General features: G+C 38.7%; 1 protein-coding gene across 1 annotated transcript in view; it reads left to right on the top strand.

Moving 5' to 3' along the window:
- The window catches only part of dgkb (diacylglycerol kinase, beta), a 91,114-nt gene that overhangs the window by 11,719 nt on the left and 59,507 nt on the right, over nucleotides 1-19,888 (top strand). Inside the window, exons 4-13 of the mRNA XM_085365879.1 lie at nucleotides 230-250; nucleotides 746-893; nucleotides 5,295-5,432; nucleotides 14,353-14,402; nucleotides 16,374-16,448; nucleotides 16,580-16,699; nucleotides 18,291-18,408; nucleotides 18,845-18,933; nucleotides 19,306-19,422; nucleotides 19,704-19,802. Coding sequence (XP_085222005.1) covers nucleotides 230-250; nucleotides 746-893; nucleotides 5,295-5,432; nucleotides 14,353-14,402; nucleotides 16,374-16,448; nucleotides 16,580-16,699; nucleotides 18,291-18,408; nucleotides 18,845-18,933; nucleotides 19,306-19,422; nucleotides 19,704-19,802 — 975 coding nt within the window. The remainder of the gene's footprint in view (nucleotides 1-229; nucleotides 251-745; nucleotides 894-5,294; nucleotides 5,433-14,352; nucleotides 14,403-16,373; nucleotides 16,449-16,579; nucleotides 16,700-18,290; nucleotides 18,409-18,844; nucleotides 18,934-19,305; nucleotides 19,423-19,703; nucleotides 19,803-19,888) is intronic.

A 19,888-nucleotide genomic window follows, 5' to 3' on the forward strand; every position in this document is an offset into this window, starting at 1 on the left:
ATAATCAAGAACGCAACTAAAATAAAAAAATACTCAACTACTAATTGCTGCATCATAACAGTTCACAAATCTCTAATTCAATAACAGATAATCACAACTACATAACTGCATTTTCAAAATGTGTGTAAATATGTGATGTGCTTATTTTGTGCATTTTAAATGACATAACCATGTGATACTTCCATGAATATGTCGCGATTCTTTCTTTCTTCAATGCTGCGGAGTGTAGAAGCAGGAAATTCTCAGCCAGGTATCTGCTGTCTCTTCCTCTTGATTTATTTTTCATTTATTGTCTGTGTTTTTCTAGTTTCTCTAATCACTAAATAATTGAACTCTCTTAAGGATTGTAGAAACTTCTAGAGGCAATGCAACCTATTGCAGGAAAATATTAAACCCTTAAAGTGTTTACCACAATCTGGCAATAACCATGTGCGTGAGCAAAATGACATTAAAAAAATAGGCTCACTGTTGTATCTGTCTGAACACAACTTGCAAATTGATACAGCTAGCAAAACACAACAAAACAAAAACAGTTGTCATCAAAGCTGCATAAAAAGGCATCTGTATGTAGGCCACACATAGTGCAGTAAATAAAAGAAGCTAAAACCCAAAACAATTCAGACATAGCCAAGTACAAAAATGTGCAACATTTTGCAAAATATTGAAAACATGATACTGAAAATCCTCGGCATTTCACTCAAACCTGAATTCAACAACTAGCGCTCTTATTTTTATTTTGTTTTAGGAGATTGACTTCCAGGGCTTTAAGGTCTTTATGCAAACATTCCTGGAGAGTGAACTCCCTGAAGAGTTCTGTCAACACCTTTACATGTCGTTTAGCAACAAAGGACCCAAACCCAGTCCCTCATCTTCTGACAAACCTCGAGTCTCTGGTAAGTGTAGAAAAGAAATTCTTTCCCTAACATGCCCTCAGTTCATAAACACAGCATGTTGGTGTTTTATAGTCAGTGATGTGTATAAGAAAACATCCCCACTTGTGTTGCTAAGGTTCAGCCAATATGTCAGTTATTCTCGTCCTTCACTGCGCTTCTTTTGGGGATTGTTATTGTCATCGTAGAGAATGAATCACTTTACTCTTCCTTTGCTGTGTGAAAAAAAATGGCGCCGTCACTGTTTCTGTTTTGTGCCATTGGACAATTTATTCAATTTAATGCCAAGTCCAGCCCGATGGCACTCAGTGTAAATTGTAGTGTAGAAGCTGCCAATTGACTTGGCAATAGTTTTGTTTGTTTATAGCAATATACTAATGTCTCATTTGTGTGTGGTAATGACTAACTGATATTAAAATAATACTTAACACTTCAGATCAGTCCTCGTTCAGACAGCATCTCCTGCACTGCCACTTGGCTTTGACACCTCCTTGACTGCCTACCAGCTCAGATAATTAATAATAAAGTCTGTCTCGTGTCACTGAGTGCTAAAAAGCAACATGTGTTTTATCTTCAAGTGACCAGGCTCTCTAGCTCTCATTAGATAAGGTTTTTATGAAGTTTCATTGTCCACAGAGGAAGGAGGTTGGGGTGGATGATTTGAATTTTTGAGACAATAAACTCAGAGTAAGTTGGGCAAAACTGTCTTGGTATTGTTTTTATTACACTTCTAATATTGGCGGCCTTTAATAAATCCTCAATAAAAATGTCAAAATACAAATGTAATCTTAATTTATGGTTTTCATAAACTGAACAATAAACTTGTATAACCATAATGTTCAGTTTATTGTGGTATATTTCTCCAGTGTGATATCATGACACACAAGGTGACTAAGCAGTGAGAACAGTGTGTATGTGAACTAGCTATTGACTATACTGCCAGAGCTTGAGTTGGCTAATATCCTGGTTCAGCTTTACTTCATGTATAATAGGTCCAAAAGGAAAACTTAAGCAGATCACTCAAGGTTTAAAAATAAATAAAAGAAAATGAGGGAGAAATATTTTCTCTTCCCATAATAAATAAAAAAGGTGTTTAAACATCTGTTTGTCTGCCTTATAAGAACAAATACATGAAACATATATAAACTTAATAGCAATGTTAACAATATTAATAATGAACTTTCGTGTGTGTGTGTGTGTGTGTGTGTGTGTGTGTGTGTGTGTGTGTGTGTGTGTGAGAGAGAGAATGAGTAGATAAATAAATAAAAATAAATACAATAAAATAGATAAAGCCCAAACCAAGAGATTCAGTTAAAACATAACATTTCTGGTACCAAATATTCTGAATTTTTTTGAATACATTCAACCATTTTTAAGATATAGCTTCTTTTCTTTTTACATGCAGTGAACAAATCTGTCATAAGCACTCTGTTTTTGGAGGATACCTTTTCTGGCATAATGCATAGATGGAAAATCATATCTAAGACATTAGTTGTAAGTGTATATTGTTATTTAAGTGGAGAACTTTTTGGAATAATGGGTTGTCTAACAAAAACATCAGCTTTGTTTCATGAAACAAGACAGCTGCACCATCTGTGTGAAATGTCAGCTTCAGATAAAGTACAACCGGACCTCATTCTAAGTGTCCTAACAATAATTACAAAACAAACTCAGAATTGTCATGACTCCCAGCTTTGGGAAAGATAACCTTGTAGTAGAGCTATTCACAAATTTCTGTTAAAACTATGCAAATAATGTGTAGCAAATGTTTGTGTAGGCTTGATTAAATGTAAAATTTTCATTACTAGGTTTCCTCCAAAAACATTGTATTGTTCCTAATTACTGTGAACTTAAATAACAATAACTAAAAATGATGTGTGATGATGTGTGTGGGCTTTAGTTGTTACATTTGATTTGAAGCACAGTTAAAATAATGGAATTGCCTCCCAGATTTAGACATGTTTCTGCCATTGAACCACAGGAAAAAATGAGTTTATTATAGAAAGGTTATATAAAAAAATGTTCTCCAGTTACTAGTCTTATTCTGTGACTGGAAATTGAAAACTTTCCTTGTGGAGATTGAGGAGTACTGGAGTACATTTACAGCAAAACAATGAGGTTTCTATAACTGCCATTCTATAAATTCATTTGTAGCCTTACATAGAGGCATTATTTTTTTCTTGAAAGTAATACTTGGTTAGCTGGTAGTGCATTAGTAAGTAAATTAATAATCATAAAGAGTGAACATAATATCCTAATATAGTTTGAATACACAGCCTGGTAATTGGTTTGATTCAAAGGTTTAAAGAATCTTAACAGGTTACTGTATTTACTCATGTATTAAATGTAAGTTTAACTCAATCAGGACAAAAGCTGTCCACAGAATAAAAAAACTTAGAAAAATAACAAGAAATATAGTTTACCTAAGGCCATTAACTTAGATTATTCATATCATGATCTTTTGCACATGCAGCATTTGATCACATTGTTTGCCCCAATTACGAGGCTGTGTGAAACTGGATCAGTGCAGCCTGTGCGAGTGTTTCGATTCGCCCTTATTGATCCAGCATGCTAGCTATAAGCCCTCCCATCACCCTTTGTGTCCATCTAATGACACAGAATGAAGCAAGTGATATGTTTTAAAGAAGAAACTCAGACATTAATGAGAAACCAAACCCAAATTCCTGTTTTCAGGTCCAGTAAATTTAAAGCTTAGTCTTCACAGTTCATTTGGTAGACGGTTGCCCTAATTTGTGTCATTAATAGCGGACCTTTTCTTGCACTTATAAAGGACATATTTTTCTAATGTATCCGTTTTCTCTTAAACAACAGAACTTCTCTATTTATGGTCACTTAAAAAACCCAGTATTCTCTTCAGTTCATTGTGTGTCATGACCTATGACATTTATCCACCCATGGGATGAATGTGAGGTCGTTATGGAATCATTATTGTTAAAGTTACCCAATCTCGCTACTGCTACTGCCGTCTGAGGAATTTTGCTAAGTATTAACTTTTAATGGCACTCATTTGTCATGATTGATTTTCCCTCTCAGTTAGGCCATTGTAACACTATTTAAACTGGTATCAATCAGAAATCAGTCAGTAAATTAAAAATGCAATAGAAAGACCCCTAAAAATTTGTTTTCAAAGTGACATTAAGATTTTGTTATTACTTTAAAGGCCCTTCATGGCCTGGGAGACAGTAGAATTGGAGAGACAGTAGAATTCATGTCTCAGCACAATCTGACATTTTGTCATTTTACTTCTTTAACTATTACATTTAGTTTAGGTTATTAGGTTATTATTTTGTGCTGTTTTGACTTTGCATTTGAGTCTTGCATGTCTTTATTGATGTGAAAATGGTTTCTAAGATTTAATCTTAGTGTTTAAATTTTTTAGTTTTTTAATCTTTGATTTGATGTTGTGTGTTTTAATTTTGTAAAGCTGGTTTTTCTACATACTCCTACAGAGTAGGAGTACAGATGTTACTCACTCCTGTAGGCTTTATTTTGAGCTTTAGTTTTCCCATAACAAGAGAAACATTATCTATTTATGTTTTCTGTTTGCTTTATTTTATTTTATGTGAGCACAGTGAATTGATAATGTAGCTAACACTACTAAGTGTTTGCCTCTGCCCTACCCTCTCTGCTCACACTGCATTTTAACACTGATAAATTTCGAGTAAATCTGTTCTCATTTGCATATTTTTCTCTTTTTGTTGTCACACTGTGGTACAAACACGGAATATTGAATGAAACACAACCCATTAAGACTAATGTAAAACAGCTGCCCCTTTCAAAACATTTATAACCTGCTTCTCTGCACAGCTAAAATCCCAGTGTTACAGCTTAAAAACAACAAGAAAGAAACAAACAAAAGACAAACAAACAAAACAGCTGATTGGGTTTTTCTACATGTTGTACTTGACTGTAATGTACGTGTTATGTACTATATTGTGACGTTTACAGCATTTTCACTGAGCAGCTTAGTTCTCCAATACTCACAAATGAGAGGCTGTCACAGTGGCATTAACCTTTATGTATATAACCACTATAGTCTCATCTTCAGTGGACCAGCTGACCTTTCAAAGGAGAGTGGGACCTTAAAAGGACAAGAGCTAAAGCAGAGTAAACAGCAGAGTTGCAGCAATGTAGAGCATGAAAATATGTGTCAATTTGTTCATTTTATGCCAAATTATGAGGCTGTAAATAATAAGTATATTGATTTGGACCATTAAACACAATGTGATAGGGCTGAAGTATTGTCATCCCTAGACACCATACACATGCAGATTGTTCTGACTATATATGACTGATATCAGACATCCAAACCCAGTAGCTTATTGGGCTAACATTAGAGGTGGCATAAAGGATGTTTTAACCTTTCATGTGTTGGTCCTGCAGGACTAAAGCTGATCAAAGGCAACTCCACCCCTCTGAAGACCCCTACTCTGCCCAGGCCCCTAGATACAGTGCAGCTTAAGGACATTGTGTGTTACCTCTCCTTGCTAGAGGGTGGGCGTCCTGAGGACAAGCTTGAATGTGAGTATCATCCTATGTCACATGTCTGGGGCCTATGTTAATATGCAGTAAACATCAGCAGTAATGTGCAGATAGTGATTGTACTTCTCCTAACACTATGCAATATGCAAAAAACACTGGGAACCTTGAATATACAAATAAAAAGATAAAATGCAGATGCCAAACAACTGAGGTACCAGTAGGCAGAAGAAATGTCACTGGTTGTTAGAGCTCAGTGGGTGAAAAGCAGTTTTTCAGGCCAAATAAGGTCAAACTGAAGCCCAGTGAAAAAGACAAGAGAGTGAGAGGGAGCAAGGCAGTGACTCCTGGCAAAGCAATATCTCTTTGTCTGTGGATGCATGCTCTAGTGTGTGCTTATTAGCAAAATAATAATAAACCACACATGCCTCATATGTACCAACCTTTCTGTTAAGAAACTGTGACTCTTTGGTCAAAAAAATAACTCATGGTCAAAAAATAACCAGTGTTAAAACACATCTCTGTGAACTGAATGAGATCTAGAAAAAGACTCGTAACAGTGTGAAGTGGTTCCTTCTGAATGTGCTTTTTTAAGTGTGGGGACAACCTTAAAAAGAACCTTCAGTAAAGGTTTGAAAAATGTTGACCTTTGTTCTCAAGCTGTGATTGTGCTCTGAAAAGCTCTCGGTCCTTGACTTGCCTATGGATGTTTAGCTCAGCCAGTTTTTCACATTTTCTTTTTCTGTTTGGGCTTTGATGAAAGATTTGTGGAATTCTTAAATCTAAAAATATTTCAGTGGTAGACTTTTTTTAACGAATACCCAAAGAAGATTTTTTTTAATGTAATATATTTCCTGTTGCAATAGTAAATGTTCATATAGACCCATTCATGTTTTGGTGAGGATTCAGTGCAGCTTTATTTTTTTAATTTTTTTGTATCCAGTAGGAGTTTGTCTGTATATAGTCCAATTTCTTTTAAACTACTTTGAAGTATAATTTGAGTGATAAAAACTTTGCTTCATGAGGTAGTCAATTGAAATGGTTTTCCAACAAGATCTCAAATTTGGACTCATCAGACCAAAGCACAGATTTCCACTGGTCGAATGTCCATTCCTTGGGTTTCTTGGCCCAAACAAATCTCTTCAGTTTGTTGCTTTTTCTTAGCAGTAGTTTAATAGCAGCTATTTGACAAAAACGGCCTGATTCACGCAGTCTCCTTTGAACAATTGATGTAGAAACATGCCTGCTACGGGAACTCTGTCTTGCATTTACAGTGGCTTGCAAAAGTATTCAGCCCCCTTGAATTTTTCCACATTTTGTCACCTTACAGCCACAAACATGAATCAATTTTATTGGAATTCCCCGTGAAGGACCAACACAAAGTGGTGCACACGTGAGAAGTGGAACGAAAATCATTCATGATTCCAAACATTTTTTACAAATAAATAACTGAAAAGTGGGGTGTGTGCAATTATTCTGCCCCCTGAGGCAATACTTTGTAGAACCACCTTTTGCTGCAGTTACAGCTGCCAGTCTTTTAAGGTACGTCTCTACCAGCTTTGCACATCTAGAGACTGAAATCTTTGCCCATTCTTCTTTGCAAAACAGCTCCAGCTCAGTCAGATTAGATGGACAGCGTTTGTGAACAGCAGTTTTCAGATCTTGCCACAGATTCTCGATTGGATTTAGATCTGGACTTTGACTGGGCCATTCTAACACATGGATATGTTTTGTTTTAAGCCATTCCATTGTTGCCCTGGCTTTATGTTTAGGGTCGTTGTCCTGCTGGAAGGTGAACCTCCGCCCCAGTCTCAAGTCTTTTGCAGACTGCAAGAGGTTTTCTTCCAAGGTTGCCCTGTATTTGGCTCCATCCATCTTCCCATCAACTCTGACCAGCTTCCCTGTCCCCGCTGAAGAGAAGCCCCCCCAGAGCATGATGCTGCCACCACCATATTTGACAGTGGGGATGGTGTGTTCAGAGTGATGTGCAGTGTTAGTTTTCCTCCACACACAGCGTTTTGCATTTTGGCCAAAAAGTTCCATTTTGGTCTCATCTGACCAGAGCACCTTCTTCCACATGTTTGCTGTGTCCCCACATGGCTTGTGGCAAACTGCAAACGGGACTTCTTATGGGTTTCTGTTAACAATGGCTTTCTTCTTGCCACTCTTCCATAAAGGCCAACTTTGTGCAGTGCACGACTAATAGTTGTCCTATGGACAGATTCCCCCACCTGAGCTGTAGATCTCTGCAGCTCGTCCAGAGTCACCATGGGCCTCTTGGCTGCATTTCTGATCAGCGCTCTCCTTGTTCGGCCTGTGAGTTTACAGTGGGGCAAAAAAGTATTTAGTCAGCCACCGATTGTGCAAGTTCCCCCACTTAAAATGATGACAGAGGTCAGTAATTTGCACCAGAGGTACACTTCAACTGTGAGAGACAGAATGTGAAAAAAAAATCCATGAATTCACATGGTAGGATTTGTAAAGAATTTATTCGTAAATCAGGGTGGAAAATAAGTATTTGGTCACCTCAAACAAGGAAAATCTCTGGCTCTCACAGACCTGTAACGTCTTCTGTAAGAAGCTTTTCTGTTCCCCACTCGTTACCTATATGAATGGCACCTGTTTGAACTCATCATCTGTATAAAAGACACCTGTCCACAGCCTCAAACAGTCAGACTCCAAACTCCACCATGGCCAAGACCAAAGAGCTTTCGAAGGACACCAGGAAAAGTATTGTAGACCTGCACCAGACTGGGAAGAGTGAATCTACAATAGGCAAGCAGCTTGGTGTGAAAAAATCAACTGTGGGAGCAATCATCAGAAAATGGAAGACATACAAGACCACTGATAATCTCCCTCGATCTGGGGCTCCACGCAAGATCTCATCCCGTGGGGTCAAAATGATCATGAGAACGGTGAGCAAAGATCCTAGAACCACATGGGGGGACCTGGTGAATGACCTGCAGAGAGCTGGGACCAAAGTAACAAAGGTCACCATCAGTAACACACTACAACGGCAGGGAATCAAATCCCGCAGTGCCAGACGTGTTCCGCTGCTGAAGCCAGTGCATGTCCAGGCCCGTCTGAAGTTTGCCAGAGAGCACATGGATGATACAGCAGAGGATTGGGAGAATGTCATGTGGTCAGATGAAACCAAAGTAGAACTTTTTGGTATAAACTCAACTCGTCGTGTTTGGAGGAAGACGAATACTGAGTTGCATCCCAAGAACACCATACCTACTGTGAAGCATGGGGGTGGAAACATCATGCTATGGGGCTGTTTTTCTGCCAAGGGGACAGGGCGACTGATCCGTGTTAAGGACAGAATGAATGGGGCCATGTATCGTGAGATTTTGAGCCAAAACCTCCTTCCATCAGTGAGAACTTTGAAGATGAAACGAGGCTGGGTCTTCCAACATGACAATGATCCAAAACACACCGCCCGGGCAACAAAGGAGTGGCTCCGTAAGAAGCATTTGAAAGTCCTGGAGTGGCCTAGCCAGTCTCCAGACCTCAACCCCATAGAAAATCTGTGGCGGGAGTTGAAAGTCCGTGTTGCTCGGCGACAGCCCCAAAACATCACTGCTCTCGAGAAGATCTGCATGGAGGAATGGGCCAAAATACCAGCTACTGTGTGTGCAAACCTGGTAAAGACCTATAGTAAACGTTTGACCTCTGTTATTGCCAACAAAGGTTATGTTACAAAGTATTGAGTTGTATTTTTGTTATTGACCAAATACTTATTTTCCACCCTGATTTACGAATAAATTCTTTACAAATCCTACCATGTGGATTCATGGATTTTTTTTTTTCACATTCTGTCTCTCACAGTTGAAGTGTACCTCTGGTGCAAATTACTGACCTCTGTCATCATTTTAGGTGGAGGAATTTGCACAATCGGTGGCTGACTAAATACTTTTTTGCCCCACTGTAGGTGGACGGCCTTGTCTTGGTAGGTTTACAGTTGTGCTATACTCCTTCCATTTCTGAATGATCGCTTGAACAGTGCTCCGTGGGATGTTCAAGGCTTGGGAAATCTTTTTGTAGCCTAAGCCTGCTTTAAATTTCTCAATAATTGTATCCCTGACCTGTCTGGTGTGTTCTTTGGACTTCATGGTGTTGTTGCTCCCAATATTCTCTTAGACAACCTCTGAGGCCGTCACAGAGCAGCTGTATTTGTACTGACATTAGATTACACACAGGTGCACTCTATCTAGTCATTAGCACTCATCAGGCAATGTCTATGGGCAACTGACTGCACTCAGACCAAAGGGGGCTGAATAATTACGCACACCCCACTTTTCAGTTATTTATTTGTAAAAAATGTTTGGAATCATGTATGATTTTCGTTCCACTTCTCACGTGTACACCACTTTGTGTTGGTCTTTCACGTGGAATTCCAATAAAATGATTCATGTTTGTGGCTGTAATGTGACAAAATGTGGAAAAGTTCAAGGGGGCTGAATACTTTTGCAAGCCACTGTATCTGTGCTCTAATCTGAGGTGCTGTTAACTTGCAATTTCTGGGGATGGTGACTCGGATGAATTTATCCTCTGCAGCAGAGATGATTCTTGATCTTCCTTTCTGGGGGTGGTCCTCATGTGAGCCAGTTTCGTCTTAGCGCTTGATGGTTTTTACGACTCCACTTGGAGACACATTCAAATTTTTAGCAATTTTCCAGACTGACTGACCTTCAGTTCTTAAAGTAATGATGGACTGTCGTTTCTCTTTACTTAGCTGATTGGTTCTTGCCATAATATGAATTCTATCAGTTGTCAAATAGGGCTCTCAGCTGTGTACTAACCTGACTTCTGTACAACACAACTGATGTCAACAAAGCAAAGGGAGACTACTTTGAGGAATCCAAAATATAAAACATATTTAGAGTTATTTATAAAAATTTTCTTGACATAATTTCTTGACATTTTTCTTTACATAATTCCATATAAATTGCTTCATATATCTGATGTCTTCAGTATGTGTCTACAATGTATAAAGTAGTAAAAATAAAGAAAAAACATTAAATGAGAAGCTGTTTCTAAACTTTTTACTCTAATGTATATATAATCTACTAACAGAAACCCACCTGCTGTTCAAACTTTTTGTTTGGTTGGCCGATGACAAGAAAGTTGGGTCGGAAGAAGGAAGAAAGAAGCTAAAACTGGTTCTGTAAGAAATTGGATGGATCGAATCATCCAAAACTCCTTGATTAGAGTCCAAGAATAAAATTATGGAATTGGAAATTAGCAGTTAGTTCCCTTTATTATAAATGATGCTCAAACTGTCTTGTTGCAGTCAAAATATTTCCTTAATAACTTTGTACCTGCTGGTTTCTTTGTTTGGTTTGCTTTTTTTTCTCAGCATTTTATCTGAGTGAGTCAGACTTTCCTGAGATGTTTTTGGTAATTAAGAAGTGCATTATTCTTTACTTAAAACGAATTAAGGTAAAATGTTTCCTCTTGCAGCCAGTCTTATCAGCCATTAACATATTGGGTTTTCTAAACTCAGAGGTTCTAATCTGGCCACAGCCTAAATGCCTATTTTATTATAAATGTAAAAATCAATCTTTTTTTCTGCATCTCCACTTTCTGTCTTAATGCAGATCACCTTCTTTTAAAGTGATCTTCTGAGCTCCCATAAAGCTTCACCAACAGGTGTTTGATACCTCATTTTGGCAGTCTATTGACACACCTCTTAATTGCAGTCATTGCATATATTATTCACAACGTTTTCTCAATTGGACAGCAGCCGTTTTTTCTGTGTTGCTATAATGCTCATGCTTCTGCTAAATTATCGAGTAATGTTGCTCCCATTAAGCAAAGGGGATTATTAAATAATTCAGCAGATGGTACCTGTGACTGGGAACACATTATGGAATTAACTACGGGTGATGTGTCATTGCTGCACCCTGTCCCTGTAAACCGCTGTGGGCTTTAACATGTTATTTCGGTAGAGGATGGCTCCCTCTTCTGGACTGTTTGAAAAGGCACAGCACAGATTTAAAGTGGTTCTTAGACACATATGTGCTGCTTTATTTACATCAGGTTCATTAAAAATTAAAATAGCTTTAAAAAAATACAAATTGCATGTAAATGTACAAATAAAAATGAGAAAGACAATAAAAATAAATTTAAAAATTCCCACTTTCAGGTATTTTTGCTACAGGCCATTAAAAACTTTAAGAAAACACTTCTTATGATAACAAAATGATTAAAGGTCAAAACTAACAAAAACTTACAATACCGTTTTTTCTTTTTATTGTTGATTTTTAAATAAAAGGTAGTTTATATCATTTAATTATTTATACCTAATATTTATTTCTGAAATAAAATGTGTAGTGAAGGGTTTGTAGTAACATTATTCCACTAATAAACAGGGGGCAGTAGTACACATATACAGCAATGCACCCACACTTTCTACTAAATGTGGATGCAAACTTAATCAAGTTGTGGCTTATTAAAGCTGTTTCTGTGGGGGAAAATTAATTTTGGCAGTTTGTTAAAGGTGAGTAAGTTTTTTATTAATTAACTTTTTAAAAATTATTTATTTATTTTCAATGCAGACCTCCTGGGACACATATCAAGTTTCACTTACAACTGTCACACTGCCGTTATTTATGTTTGATCCCTGTTTACAGTTTTAACTGGCCTCACCAAAGTCCATAAAATGTAGTTCTCATTTTTCTTTTAGATGATAACAATGACCTGAATAGTAATCAGGAAACAGCTGGGTTTGAGTGAAGATACATTTGAACTTATTTGCAGTCACAATTATTTTAAAGATTTGTATGTTTGAAAGAAATTTCTTTTCTTATTTCAGCCCATTTGTACTACATGGTATCATGTCAACACCCTTTTCGCTCTCTTTACTTTTGGGTCCTCTTTGATCACTACAGTCACCCCCTTCTAACACCCTCAACCTCCACCCAACAGCAGACACCAGGATCAGCCACCACCATCACCTCTGTTTCCCTGGAAACTGGCAATTAGCTCCTTGTTAGTGGCCTGACAAGCTGCCATGTGACATCAACTCTTTAGTGATGATGTCAGTAGCCACGATGTGCTGCACCCAAGCCAGGCTGGAGGTGGGGCAGTGTTTTTTTTCTATTTATAGGCATTAGCCTGAAACAGTGTGCACAGCCATTTCCTGTTGATGTTGTTGTCACAGCTCAGCAGGACTTATAGTACTGTGCAAAACCATTCATATCATTATATTTTGCAAGGAACATTAGAAATAGTTTTAGCGGCGAAAAAACTGCAAACACACAGAAATACATGGAAATACCATAGTAAGGCAAAAAAACAGAGTTTGTGCAATTATAACTAGCTTGAAAATAGCCACCCTTGGCTTTGATGTTGGACAAGCTTTTAAGTAGTTCTTCAAACTTCTTGGAGGATATTACAAAAGTCTTTGGGTGATGCTGGCTTTTGTGCTGTTCCCTGTCAAGATGTTCCCCCACTGCTTCAATAAGCAAATAAGGTCTGGGCTCCTTTCAGGTGCAAACACCAAAGACGTCTAGCTAGTATTTTTCCTGGAAAATTAAAAGTAGAGAAGTGCTTAAAACTTTATATAACTCTGCAAGAGATGCACATATGCACATATGCTATGTGTAAGGTGTTTTTGCCTCAAGTTGTGAAACAAGTTTGCGGTTCCCACCTTTAGCTGGAAGTTTTCTTGCATATTTAGCAAAATACTTCACTTTGTTGCAGTTTGATGAAGCATTTTAGGTACTAAATCATCATTGAAGGTTTACATGCAGTTCTGACTCTGTTGCTATTGCAACAACATTGCAATATGACAGTTTTGCATCAGGTAAAAATTTCTAACAGGCAATATGATATGCAGCAGGCCTAATTCCAATGTGAATCATAATCTGCTGATACCTTTCTGTGTTCATAATTTCATTAATTCCGACAATATCCCCAACACCACTGATTGAAATGCAGGCCCCAAACCATGACACAGCCTCCACCATGTTTTACACATGACTGTAGATATTCAAATTTAAATTCGTCACTCCATTAGGCCTGCTGCCACTGATTTTCAGTCCAGTTCTTATGTAATTTGACATACCCCAGGCTTTTCTCACCATTTCCTTTCCTTCTCCCGGGTCCTGTGTCAGGTTTTCAGATACTGTTTATATGCTCATCTGCTGTAAATAGGATTTTAGGCCTGCTACTTTTCTGTCCTCTACTTGCTCAGTTTCCCTACGGTTTTTAAGGACACACTGCACATCGTCTCGAAATACGCGTTCAACTCTTCGGGGATTCAAAAAACAAAAACACTATTTTGCCTATCAGACTGTGCTATCTTTTAAACTTTTTAAATAGTCAACTAAACAAATTGTAACAGTAGACAGACTACTAGTAACAAAGTTGCTAAATTTTCTGCTATGTGCTCCCTGGGGGGGGGTGGGGGGGGGGGGGGGGGGGGGGGGGGGTGGTAAGGGGTCTTTTTATGCTTGAATGATCCACAGATCATGGTTCAACTAGTCCAATACATTCCCCTGTAAGGTGCAAAGAACCAGACTGAAAATAAGAGCAAGACTAACCAAAAAATAAAGGTCAGAAATATTATTGTTTAAATCACAAAAAAAAAAAATTGCTTTTTGACACAAAAATATAAAGAAGTGAGGAATGATTCAAGATTTTGTCACAGCGCCATAAAATTACTGACGTTAAGAGATGATCAATCACATCTGTGATTTAGGAGCTGTCCGTTTCCATGGTGACACTTTTAAATGGTAATTGGGGGACACTTAAAGTTGCAGCTTCAGAGGCTGATGAGACAGCTGCTGAGATAAAGACTTTGGTTTTCCTCTGCGTACACTGACGTGATATTGGCACTGAAGAGTGTAGCCAAAGCTAGAGTGGCACTAAATACTGACCTGAAAGGCGGAGAAACTTTGGAGAATCCAGGATGTTACTACAATAAGCTGACATTTTCTTTTTGTCTCCATAGTCATGTTTCGACTCTACGACACAGATGGAAATGGCTCCTTGGACAGCTCGGTAAATATTTCCCTTTTGGAGTGTTTGTTTTGATTTACAAAATCAGGATCCTACCTCAGAATACTTTAGTTTTTAATGAGCAAAATGGTTTTGTTATTGTTTTTTTATGAGCTTTTATGGCATTGATAATATTATATATGCAACATTATATAAGCTCAAGTTCCACTTGCCAATTAGTATTCTTGACTGACAAATGGCTGACTGGCTACTGTGATTTACCCACATAAGCAGATGAGTTTATAGAGAAAACCCATATGAGAGAAACAGAAAAAAATCCAGCAATTATATGGGGAGAAATGGCTTGTTGATGCCAGAGGTCAGTGGAGAATGGCCGGATTAGTTTGTTGTAATAGGAAGGCAACACTAACTTGGCTAAGAACAGGAATCTGAGGCTGAAATTCACACGGGCTCAACAAAATTAGACCTATCTTCCCATGTGATGTCTGTGCTTTGGATGCATGGTTGGAGGGGTCCTATTTCACTGCAGGTGTAAACTTTGCATGTGACAAATAAAAGTCTCCATCCATCCATTCATCCATCCATCCATCAAACCAAACACTGGGAAAATGTTACCTGGCTTCTTGAACATGACAATGAGTTCACTGTACTTAAATTGCCTCCACAGTCACCAGATCCTATAGAACACCCTTGGAATGTGGTGGAATGGGAAATTCCTATCATGGATTTGCAGCAACTGTATGATACTATCGTGTCAATATGCAGCAAAGTCTCTGAGGGATGTTTCCAGCCCCTTTGTTGGATTTATGACATGAAGAATAAAGTTAATTCTGGAAACAAAAAGTGGTCCAAACTAGTACTAACAAGGAATATCTACTGTCATAAAGTGGTCAGTGAGCATTTAAGCAATCCAGTGGCTTGTCCGATGACATAGATTTTCAGTTTTTCAGGGTTTCTGAGACTTTTTTTCTGTCAGGTAACAGATATCCAGCTCTGTTCACCACTTAGATAACTTTTTAAATAAAAAATTATAATATTTAACAGCTAAACTATCATCAGATGATAGTCGATGGTTTCAAGGGTGGATTCATAATAATAGACTATATGATTTGCAAGCTGTCTTTTGTAAACGTAAGATAACGTTTTTTGCTGATTATCTTTCTAATATCTCTGTATTTTCTTCTTCAGTTCTTCTCCCTTGATCTTTTTTTCTAAATGTTATCAGTTAATCTCCATTTTTTTTAATCATTTCTGTCCATCAGATTCTATTTCTCTGTATGTCTGTTTCTCCATCAACAAAATCATTTAAATAAATTAAGTAAATTAATGGATGAAATGGGAAGAGTAATGGAGAAAAACAGGGATGAGTAAAATCTGTGGATTGGACATAGTTATGAATGAAAGAGCACTGCTCATTATCTGTCCAGAGTGTGTAGGAGGGGGTGGGGGTTTAAATTAAAGGGTTAAAAGGGAGATAGAGAAGGTGGAGTGGGTTTGGTAACGTATTCAATTATTAGTCATCTCTCACCCATTATTGGACGGCAGATAGAAAGCATAATAGAAAACAGAGGACTAATGAGAGGGCAGAGAGAATACAAATGTAGGCAGAGATAGCCATTCAGTGGGACCCAACTCATACTCAGAATTTAAGAGAAAATGAAAAAACAGTATGAACTCTTCATTTACACTCATACACTCTAGTTTTTAAAGATATCCTAAGTGCATCATAGTGATTCAGTGTGGTACTAGATAATAACATCACCCGCCTCTGCCCCCAAAAACCAACCATTGTAATTAAACCTTCAGCTTCAGAGTGCTTCCCACACTGCCTTTGTTTTTGCTGTGTGCAACTCTTCTCTGCAGAAGAATGACATTTCCAACCTGCTATTACGAGCTGTTCATCAGTCTATTCATGCCAAAGAAATTTAGTGACATTAACTTAAGGCTGCGACATACAGAAAGGTAAACACAGTGTTTTTGTGCCTATAATGACCGTCTGTGGTGTCGCCGCAGGAGTTAGAGCACATTGTCTCCCAGATGATGCATGTCGCAGAGTACCTGGAATGGGATGTGACTGAGCTGAAACCAGTAAGGAGTATATTCATACCCTATGTTGCTTGAGAAATAGAGTATGCATGAAAATATTGCTTACTAGCCTGAGACAATCATGTGTACTCAACTCAATATGGTTTTTTTTGTTGTTGTTGTTTTTACTGTAGATCCTTCAGGAAATGATGCAGGAGATTGACTACGATCACGATGGTACTGTATCACTGGAAGAGTGGATCCAGGGAGGGATGACCACCATCCCCCTGCTAGTCTTGCTGGGCCTGGAGACAGTGAGTCCACAGAGAGAGTCACATTTGGTGCTAATACTGAGAAGCCCAAAGCTTTCTTAGATGCACAGTGCTATGCTAGTACAGTACTATGCTAAAACTAAAATTCTCCAAGTCTTTAGAAATTGGCTGCTTTTTCACTCATTTCTAGCCCAGACGAACACTTTTTGTTTGATACAGCAAGCTGTACAGTAAGGCACATAACTCGAGGGATGAAGCTAGGCACAGAACCAATTTAAAGTTGACTATTTAAGTTGTAAATGTAAAAACATAGCATAGTTTAATTCCCAAAGAGCTACAGCATTAGCTGGACTTTTCAGTTCACTCATTTTCCACTAGGTGGAAGCATTTGACTACCTTTTAATAAAAACTTACCACGTATCCTTTTTTATGAATGAATATTACTACAAAAGCGTAACAGAAAATCATGCCTTCTGACCTTACTGAATTTAGACTGCTTGACCTAGAATAATATACAAAGAAAATCAAAATGCTTTGTCTTGATGAAATCCCCCCAAAAGTTGATTCTGTTAATCTGAATTCAGTGTTTTCAGTGGGAGAAACGTTTCATCACTCATCAAGTGACTTCTTCAGTCTCAGCTAACTGCATGTTTCCCAAATTTTATAAGCACTACAAATACATAATGACGGAATCTAGCACCATTTCCTAAGAATGAGCCATGAGGGTAGTTTCATGATCATTAATATGCAAATTGTCATCGCCATTGATTTGTGGCCATGAGAACTGTTCACAGAGAGTTGGAGAATGGCTGCAATCAAAGCTGTAAGCGAGTGAACAGCATCCCAGCGGACTGGGAAGCAGAAGAACATCATATCAAAGAAGCCCTGAGTAAATGTGGTTATCCCAGCTGGGCATGGGAAGCTGGGAAGAGGCTTGGAGAACACTCCAGGCAATCCAGGAGAGAAGACGGAAAAATGCTGCCTAAGCAAGAACCATTGGCGATCCGTTATGTATCAGGAGTTTCGGAACAGCCGAGACACATTTTTTCAAAACAGTCTCAATGACTTTTAAAGACCAAAAAACTCCAAAGATTCATCCACCGCAAAGACCCAGTTTCCTACCTGAAACAGAGCGATATGGTGTACACGATGAAGTTCAAGAGGAAACCAAACACAGCGCAACATGGAGGAGCTACCCTGTCAGGCCACTCATTCAGTGATGAAGATGTGCACAGGGAGGAAGGCTGGTTTGAGCATAGAGTCAAGGAGGCCATTTATGTGAAAAGGAAACAACGGTGGCTGAACCGAGGAGGGGGCCTGAGATGGTGAAAGATGGACTCTTATCTCATCTCTTGATTGCAGCTGTTTCACAAATCAGCTGAGACTGAAGAAGTCACTTGGGTAAGTGATGAAATGTTTCTCCCACTGAAAACGCTGCATCCAGAAGAACAAAATCAACTACAAAGTGCTTTTGTACAGAATTCAACTTGCGATAAAAGGAACAAATTTAGTCAATCAGATGATTAACTGGTGATTGTCCAGCCTGAATATGAAGCCATGTGATACAGCGGTGGATTAGTGACTCGTTGACTGTTCCATCAGTTAATGGTTGCACCTGTTTCTGTTGCTGCAGAACGTAAAAGATGACGGGCAGCACGTGTGGAGACTGAAGCACTTCAATAAGCCAGCCTACTGTAACCTGTGTCTCAACATGTTAATTGGACTGGGGAAGCAGGGTCTCTGCTGCTCATGTGAGTAATTCAGTCAGTGTTACAGGTTTGACAGATGCACTTATCTGTTTAAAAAGATGAAATGTAACATTGCAAGATCTGTAAGATCTGCGTGGCCTTTCATGCATGAAAGGTAGTGATAAGGATATTTACATAAAACAACTGACATCAAAAAGTAAATGTCTAATAATTTTGATTTAGTGCCACATGATTGTCTAAAACACAGGACAGGTGGAGATAAAGGAGAAGTAAACAGTTTAACAGAGACTTTTTATTTTAAAAGGATAAGACCTGCACGTGTTTCAGCCTCCTACAGTGCACCCTTTACTGAGTTAGAAAAAGATGAACAAACACATAACTCAAACCCTAGTGTACATACTTTACAACAAAAGAGAAGTTCTTCTTTGTTCTTTTGCTCATTCAAAACAATGTTTTTGTGTTTTGTTTTTTGCTCCAGTCTGCAAGTACACAGTCCACGAGCGCTGTGTGGCTCGCGCTCCGCTGTCTTGCATCAAAACCTATGTCAAGTCCAAGAAAAACACAGAGGTACGTCCAATTGGAGTGTTTACCAGTCGGCACGCTTGGATCAGCAGTGCTCCGTGGAGCTTAGGATAAGGGCTTCTCTTCCTCTCATGGAATTGCAACAACTCAATCTGCTACTAAGCATTTCTAATTACCAGGATAAACCTAGTTTAGAGACGGGGATGCAGACAGCACTGTTTGCTTTGCTTTCTCCTCCTCACTCTCTGTTTTTCCTTCTTGTTTCCTTCTTGTTCCTTCTTGCTTGTTTTTCCCTTCCTCCTTGCTTTCTTTAATTGTTGTGTCACTTGTGCTTTTGTATATATCTTGTTTTTCTGCACCATGTTTCTTTTCTCACTTTTTTCCCTCTCTGTGTGCTATCTCTCCTTTTCTCTGCAGGTAATGCATCATTTCTGGGTGGAAGGGAACTGCCCCACCAAGTGTGACAAGTGTCACAAAACCATTAAGTGTTACCAGGGTCTGACTGGGCTCCACTGTGTTTGGTGTCAAATCACGGTGAGCCGACACCCGAGGAGAGCCAGCCACCTCCTTATTATATTCCCACTGCTTCTTGTTGTTTAGGGTTTCATTTTTGCACCTCTCCTACCTCACAAGTCATCCCACCAATTTACACTCCCAAAACACTTGTTTGCAGTTGCACATTAATAGAAAATAAAATGGAGACAATGACACATGTAATGTAAATTAGTCTGGAGCATATACCTGAAATTGTACACTTAAACATGAACTCTTATTGACACGAGTTGGTTGTTAATAACGGTTGCCACCTCCTCCAGCTCCATAACAAGTGTGCCTCACATGTGAAACCTGAGTGTGACTGTGGACCCCTGAAGGATCACATCCTGCCCCCCAACTCAATCTGCCCCATCGTCCTGGTAAGACTTCACTTCTGATGGGTCAGCAGTCCCGAGGCTTGGTGAACCTGACCTCGTTTGGAACTGTTACCCGAGGATCCAATCAT

This window comes from Diplotaxodon limnothrissa, linkage group LG11 (assembly GCF_057381915.1).
Source record: "Diplotaxodon limnothrissa isolate DT_005_m linkage group LG11, D_limnothrissa_male_GT1.1, whole genome shotgun sequence".
Taxonomy (NCBI): domain Eukaryota; kingdom Metazoa; phylum Chordata; class Actinopteri; order Cichliformes; family Cichlidae; genus Diplotaxodon; species Diplotaxodon limnothrissa.